This window comes from Ostrea edulis, chromosome 5 (genome assembly GCF_947568905.1).
Source record: "Ostrea edulis chromosome 5, xbOstEdul1.1, whole genome shotgun sequence".
In the NCBI taxonomy this organism is placed as follows: Eukaryota; Metazoa; Mollusca; class Bivalvia; order Ostreida; family Ostreidae; genus Ostrea; species Ostrea edulis.
The window spans coordinates 56092425-56101012 of record NC_079168.1 but is presented as its reverse complement, the minus strand read 5'-3'; the positions used below and the strand labels follow the sequence as shown (position 1 = coordinate 56101012).

Sequence of the window (8588 nt, the reverse complement as noted above, 5' to 3'; positions counted from 1 at the left end):
GTAGGATTAAACTTGAATGTATATATACAGGGGAAAAACTTCTTCATAACTGCAAGGCATTGATAACCATATTGATTTGAATGTTTGGGCCATAATATGTGGTCACATTTTTCATGAGAATATAAAGGGGTGAAATTCTAGAAAACAACAACACGACTTCAGTTACTCGAGGAGCGTTGTGGCCCATGGACCTTCCATTATCCATGTTTGCTGTTGTAACGCTTTGAAAAACAACAACAGTTGATTTGTATCTAAAATCATAATAATATTCAGTCATTTATCCCCCTACCCTTCCAGTACTATCTTTTCTAACTGAATTTCCACAATGTTCAACTCCCACGAGTACTTTAAGTACTTTGATTCCTATGGTACTCGTTTTCTGAATATAATTCATACCAAACTTAGACACACATGTATTTTGAATTACGGTCTATATAGACGCAATATTGTTGATTCTCCGTTATGTTCTTGTGGTATGAAAGAAGACGCTTATCATTTCTTCTTTATTTGCAGTAAATATTCAAATGCTAGATATAAATTAATGGATAGCTTGCTGAGGTTAAATGATCTAGTTATTATCGATGTCCACCTTCTACTTTGGGGTAATAATACTTTATCTTCTGAGTTAAACAAGTGTATTTTTTCTTATGTTCAGTCGTTTATTCATGAAACCAAAAGATTCAATTGATGTTCAATTTAAATTTTTTGTACATTAATTTTCTACAATAATATATTGTTATATTTTTAAGGAGTAAGTTATTTGAACTTGTTTCTGATCCTTTTGTATATCATGTATGTACAATAAAATATGTTCAAAACATCAAACCACGACTACGATAAGAATTTTGGTTCATCTTTATACTCAACAGAGAACGCCAGACAATAGTCGGCCTATTTCAATTGCTTATTTTCAGTTGGTCGTTTACTGCGAAAGAAAAGTTAAAAGTAATCGCATTTGCCCAAACCCATGTAAATTGTGCAGCATGCATGCAGAAAGCCATGCTACAGAGAGAAAAATTACGACATCTACCGTATACCGGTAATCATATCCTATGTCAGTTTTAAAACATACCAAAAAAATAATAAAAGTGTATTTTTAACTCAACAATATGTTGAAGAAATGAATTCATTTCATTTGCTTGTGGGTATGCATGCTCTGCCCTGGGAATTCTAATTAAGGATCCCCCTTTCATGAAATATGTGTTTACCGAGAGTTAATGCGGAATGACACAGCTGGATGCTATGGCCAAGGCTCGTACAGCCGATCCTAGTTATGCAATTTTTTCGGGATTTGATATGCTGTGTAGGTCAAAGTTTTGGAAAACCCAAGCCATTCTTGCAACACAAAGTCTGAGAGCTGGTGAACAGTCGTGTAATGTGAGTATAGTTTTGTAGTTAATATTAATATCTTATAAATGCCAGCATCGATATGTCAATGATTCATTCTGTATATTTAGCAATTGTAAGACTTGTGTATAATTTGATTTGTAAACAAAAGGAATTCAAATTCTAAGAACATTAATTTTGAAATAATATAACATCAAATGTACATCATTTACTAATACACAAAGTATGCAACATTAGCATGATATGCATAGGGTTATATTGATTGTTTAAGATAACTCTGAATTTTTGAGTAGAACGAAATCATCCTTAGTAAGTTTAAACAATATACAAGTTTGGTATATCAAATAAAAAATAATAATAAACTAAAACGTATATGTACATCACTCTTGTCCTCGTTTGTAATATATATATATATATATATCGCTTAATTTTACTCACTCTATAGCTTATTGAATTGTAGCTTATATGAAGTGAACACCTTACCGATGCACGTACACTATTAATAGTAATATTTATGCATTTTAATTCTGACACTATGAATATTTTATTCACATGTATGTGCACATCGATTTTATATTATCTTTTCTCTCACAATTTGTAAAGCGCTTTAGAGAACTAATGTTGATAGGGTGCTATATAAATCTTTTAATTACAAAATTTTACAATAGTGAGCACTTTTATTTACACACGGTCAATTAAACACCCTGACACACGGGCAATCAAACCCTCTAAAAAAACCAAACCTAGCTCTGACACACGGTCAATTAAACACCCTGACGCACACTGGAACCCCCCCCCCCCCCCCAAGAAAAACAAAGAACAACAACAAAACCCCACCTAACCAATGTGTTTAACATAAAAGTAAAGTGTTCTCGCGGACTCATAATACCAAACAGGTCACAGAGGAAATGAAAAGTCTATAAATTTTAGTGCTAATTATTTTTTTAAGTCCGCCATCACATAAAGGTTTAATTCAAACCCCCAATGCTCTTTTATTAATAAATTTATTTTGATTTACATTAGTTTATATTTATTACTAATAGTTTTGTGTTTAAAACCTTATTTTAACTTTAAGTTATCACTAATCTTTGCAGTCCCTGAGCATTAGATGTGAGCATGTCTTATCTCAAACGTTGGAGGCAGAATATAGGGCCCATGTTAATTCACTGGCATGGAGTAGTAGCAGTGATGATGATTTAGCACAGGAACGTTGTGATCCTGCTTCAACAAATGAACCTCCTATAGCAAATAGGGAAGATTTAAACAATCTTCCTAGCTCTGATTCTGATGACACTGATTATGAATATTTGGATAAAGTTTTGTCCGATTTAGAGACTGACTCAGATTACTCCGAGGAGGAGGAGATTGCGGAAGAATGTCAACCATTTTCTGCAGAACTCGCCAGTTGGGCAACTGAAAGTCGATGTACCCGTGCAAATTTAAACAAGCAACTCGTCCTCCTCAGAGAACAAGGATTACCACTACCAAAGGATGCCCGCACACTGTTGAAAACACCACGAACTGTACAGGCATTAGAAAAATGTGGGGGTCAGTACAGATAGTTTGGTGTTGAAACTGGAATTCTCAAAATTTTAGTCCACAATCCAACTTTTAGAAGAAACTGTGATATAATTCAACTTACTCTTAACATAGATGGAGTTCCATTGTTTAAATCTTCAGGAACTCAATTCTGGCCAATCCTATGCTCTTTCAGCAAGTTTGAACCATTTCTTGTGGCTCTTTTTTATGGGAAAACTAAGCCAACATGTGTTACAGATTTCTTGTGTGATTTTCTAGAAGAAATAGATTCATTGAAAGAAAATGGAATTACATTTGATGATAAAACATTTCGCGTGTCATTATTGTGTTTTGTTTGTGATGCACCAGTAAGATCATTTCTAAAGTGTATCAAAGGTCACACAGGATATAATTCATGTGAACGCTGCACTATTCCAAGATTCTACCAGAATAATCGAATTATCTTTTACTCTGCTACTAGTTTTCCTCTACGCAACAATGAAGATTTCAACATGTTGTATCATGATCACCAAAAAGGTCGCTCTCCCCTAACAGATCACAATATTCCATGTGTTTCTGGCTTCTGTCTGGACTACATGCATCTTGTTTGTTTGGGTGTTGTGAAGCGCATCATATGGTATTTAAAACAAGGACCAAGACAATGTAGACTCTCTGCAAGACAGTTGCTAGAAATCTCAGACAATTTAATGTCGCTTAATGGAAGACTTCCTTCGGAATTTGCTAGGCAACCATGTAGTTAGATTTTAAAACGACGTCCGATTATATTGACAACATCGCAGAACCGTAGCCCTATTCGTAACTAACGACTGTATCTTATAATGTTCAATGGCCCTTTGCCAATTATCGTAAATGTAGGTCAAAGTCATTGCATACCCCAGCCCAGGCAAACCATTTAGGATCCGCCCCCTTGGACTCGTCGCGTTTCCAAATAGGTTAAACGATTTTGCCTTTTAATGATTCGATCAACACAAAATTTACATCAGTATATATTCATAGCCCGCGTAGCTCAGTCGGTAGAGCATCAGACTTTTAATCTGAGGGTCTAGGGTTCGAGTCCCTACGTGGGCGTCTATTTTTTTCATTTTTTTTTTTTATTTACATGTTTTATAGCAACTAAGTACTTTTACCAAACTGGAGCTTTATTTATTACGGTGTTCGTTCCCACGAAATAAGGTATTCTCAATATTCACGTGTCAAAGGACTACTGAGCTTGTGAATAAGCCCATAACAAATAATCACTAGTCCAAATAAAAAGCAAAGACTGAATCTTTACTTTGCTTCATTATAGGCTTATATTAATTAACCTTGGAAGCGTCGTAGGACATATCACCTCTATACCAGTAAATTAATCCTTAGTATATGCAGTTTGTGATCATGTACTTTTCTTCTCTTATTAGCAGAGAGTTCCCATATTCTATGATATATATATTTCTCTGTTTTAAAATCCATTACTTTTTAGGTAGACAATACAGGGGCTTTACAGTAGCTAAAGTTCACCGGGCGCGCCCCCAATATTATAGACCATTATATGTTCATTAGAATGCCATTGTGTGGTTTTTAACAGTCACTTGTCTTTATCCACAAAAGTGTAATCGATGTCAGATGACAGAAACTTACGGAACTGTTTAACCCCCTCCTCCTAAGTATTTGAATTTAGATTTTAGAATTTTTATTCGACATCGATCTTTTGATCTAGCCCCTTAATGTTCCCAAATGACAACAGATGTTCATTGTAAACCAAACTAAAGGAACAGTTACAAATACATATATACATGCAATATATGAACTAACTTAGTTACTAAACTTGCTACAGATTTATTGTGGATTGCAAGACATATTATAATGTGTGTTAGATAAGTTTATATCAATAATGAGTTTTGTTAATGTATCGATTTATCTATAGCTAATGAAAGTTAACGTGATCTTAATTTTGAAAAAAATTCGTGGGAACAAATTTTCGTGGGAACGAAATTTATTTCGTGAGAACAATTTTTTAAAAGAATCTCTTCCACCTGTCCTAAACCAGCTACTGTCCCTGGGTGAAAACTATGTAAATTTAGTTTTTTGTCAGACATTGAACATTTGATCTCACCCCCAACACCCTAAACCTTCCATGCACTTTCAAGGACTCCAATTTTAGACAATGGAGAGGTTTAAATTAAACTAAAGCTTCAATTTGTTATGATAGAGAAAACTGTTGGAAATAAGAAAAACTTATTTCAATTATTTCAAGATTCTTTAATGCATGCACACAAAATATTGGTCTATGATACTAGGGCTCCAACTGGTGAACTTTAGCTAAAGAGAAATTAATTTCGTGGAAAGGAATTTTATTTCGTAGGAATGAATTTTATTTCGTGGGAACAAATTTTATTTCGTGGGAACGTAATTTATTTCGTGGGGACGAATTTTATTTCATGGGAACGAATTTTGAAAACAAATTCTTCCACCTGTCCTAAACCAGCCACCGTAATTCATGGATGTAAACTCCGAAATTTTCTGTTTCACATTTCTGTTATACAATATCTTAATTACCAATAACCGATGTATTTTTTCCACACACATTGCTTTAAGATCACATCTCTCCCTCTCTCTCTCTCTCTCTCTCTCTCTCTCTCTCTCTCTCTCTCTCTCCCTACACTTGTATTGCAATTATTGTCTGAATTATTGAAATGGCATTAAAAAGAAAGTACTAAAATAGAACACTCACTCCTTGAACTTCCACCATTCAGCTTTTTCTTTTGATGATGGAAAATTATCAACTGGGAGAAAAAAAGGAGATCTGATCAGAGATTAATGTCATTGATATTCCTACCACTTAGTATGAATCATAAAGTTATTGATTTAAACCAAGTAAAAGCACGATCATTTTGTTCACTTTTTCTCACTTAATTGGTGTATTTTTGTATAGTAGTAATTTTCTATCAAGAAATGTTTTATATTCATAATCATAACATTGGTCAATATTTATGATGAATTGTAATTGACGAAGAGAGCGAGAGATTTCTTATCCAGAAAAATGAAATTGTATATTGCAAATCAATTCAAAAACGTTATATGAAATATTTTATTAATAGACTATTTCCGGTACAATCAACGATAATATTTCAGAGTTTTAATTTAGTGAGCATTTGACGTCCTTTTGTACAAATCAGGTGTAAATGCCATGCAAAAGAAAAATGCATATTTGTTATGTATTTTATTGTTTTAATGATTTAATGTTTTAATGCTGTATATTTTTTACAGAACAAATGGAAATGATGTGCATGCATATTGAAAGATGTGTGACTTGTGCATCATGATAACTCCCATTTTCTGATTTATTTATTTTTTTATTTGAAAGTGTTGCACGTCTCATGTTAATTTCCCTAAATGTGTTGCATGGAAGATCGTAAAATCAAGGTATTCGAATATAAGATAAAACCAACTGGAACTAATGTCCTGGTTCAAACATTTTTGAAAATAAGTTTAAAAGAGGTGTATTGACAAAAATTAGCCAAATTAATTCGAGTTTAAATCAAGCAATAAGCGATTTATGTGATTTTTAGCGTTAAAATAGAGGGATATCCCCGAATTTCAGAAAAACTGCCTCCGTGAAACAAAATAAATTTAGCATGAACATACATGTTCTTCACGTTTTCCATTATAAAACTGTTGCTTTGAAATTTTGTTTCACAGGGGCAATTTTTTGTTGTTGTAAATTTCAAAAAATCGAAACGACTTCACTGATATTATTTTCAACTTCACCTGTACGTTAATTTTTCTTAATGATATGTAGTCTAAGTCTACAGCGTGGTTCAGTGGTTGAGGTCATCGACTCTTATACATAACGATGTTTTCGTTTTTTAAAACGACCCGGTTCGAATCCCTCACGAACACACGTTTTCCATCAAGATATTTTTTCTAAATTGAAACATACTTCTAGTTTTTATAAATGTTTTGTGTCAAATCTCTGTTTATTACAATGTGCCGAGTATGAAATAAGATTCCAAACTGGACACTGTTTAGTTTGTGAATAGGACTCGCAACAAATACGCCGAATACAACATACAATACATGTGTTTTAATAGTCAAGGTTGCTAACGTGAACTTGTATGTTTTTCTGAGTGAAAGGTGTTGACAAAGGCATGGTGCCTTTTACGAAAAACCGTTGTGAAATTCATAAAGCAAAACCGTTAAACAGTTTGAGTGGATAAGATGATATGTATTCCAGAAGCAGATTGCTATAATGGTGAATTGATATTTTCATGTGCATGTACTTCGAATTATGTTGAATTTTATTAATGCGTATTGAACTTCCCATATTTTTTTTCGGTCAGAGTTATGTACAGTTGTCAACTGCTGATTGTAGAAAATAATATATACGATTATAAGATTGATTGAATATTGTTTAACGTCCCTCTCGAGAATATTTCACTCATATGGAGACGTCACCACTGCTGGTGAAGGGCTGCAAAATTTAGGCCTATGCTCGACGCTTATGCCCTTTGAGCAGGGAACGATCTTTATCGTACCATACCTGCTCTGACAAGGGACCTCGGTTTTTGCGGTCTCATCCGAAGGACCACTCCATTAAGTCGCCTTCTACGACAAGCAAGGGGTACCGGGGACCTATTCTAACCCGGATCCCCACAGGCATGTAACCGTATACATTGTATCTGATACTCAGAAGAAGAAAAATTGCACGATTTCAAAAATTATGTTTAGACTACATGTATAATGTATTGACACATAAAATGTATTAGGCTTGTCATTAGTACTGGGTAATCCAACAGGTATTTAAATGGCAAATACGCAATAAGAGTGATTAGGGAACATTCCCGCTTCGGTGAAACACTCTCTTTATATGAAAAAAATTAGTAAACCTTAATCTAATTTCATCAAGTTCAACAAGGAGATAGAGAAAAATGGGGGGATTTATGTTGTTATGTCTTGACAAGTTCGCGCACATAATCGTATGTGCAATGGCAATCCCACCCCCCACCCCTGCCTTTTTGCTCTGAATGGATGGGGAATCCCCTTATTCCAAAGAAAGCTATGTTCTGCACAGACACAGACACCGTCCCTTGGTACCCTCTGTGTTCGGGATAACATTGTATAATATTGTTTCACTTTACTTCCCATATAACATCCTTGTTGTACAGTGCATTTTAAATCGGTATTGTTATGAGTCAAGTCCAGACCAATGTAAATATAGAAATCCTTAACTTATGACATACCCTGTACATGTAGATGGTATCATGTAGTTATAATGTTTAATTGTTAAAATTGTATATGCCTCCTGAGGACCCTTGATTGTTGAATAGATTAATATGAATAGTATATAATTGCGTCAAAAAGGTAAAAAAAAAAAAAAAAAAAAAGCGATGTGGTATATACAATTCTTCATTTTTATCTATATATCTACATGTATCTATCTATCTATCTATATATCACAGGCACCCGACGTTTTAATTATCTATAATTAAAAAAAATTCTGACATATTTTCATTTAATGCTAAAGTATTCAATGTATAACGATCATATTTCATAGCTAATAAATGGCTGGTGTGAGTTTTTGCAATCATGGTGTTATTTTGAAGAGTTTATTAAACAAATATAAACCACCGTAGGAATTTACAAAATTTTGATTACTGCTTGATTTATTTCACCTTAATTTTTACATTGAAGTCTATGACAAGAGTATGTTTTCTCAAAATATG

The 8588-nt window shown here is 33.7% G+C and overlaps 1 protein-coding gene and 1 non-coding gene across 2 annotated transcripts; both read left to right on the top strand.

Annotated features, from left to right (window-relative positions):
- Nucleotides 1–1206: 1206 nt before the first annotated feature.
- LOC125652185 (uncharacterized) lies at nt 1207–3206 on the top strand. The gene is made up of 2 exons (XM_048881187.2): nt 1207–1377; nt 2442–3206. The coding sequence occupies exons 1-2, from the start codon at nt 1225–1227 to the stop codon at nt 2907–2909; spliced, it is 621 nt and encodes a 206-aa protein (XP_048737144.2). The 5' UTR covers nt 1207–1224; the 3' UTR covers nt 2910–3206.
- A 675-nt stretch (nt 3207–3881) lies between these two features.
- On the top strand, nt 3882–3954 carry Trnak-uuu (transfer RNA lysine (anticodon UUU)). Its single transcript has one exon. It is a non-coding gene; the product is annotated as a tRNA-Lys (tRNA).
- Nucleotides 3955–8588: the final 4634 nt, after the last annotated feature.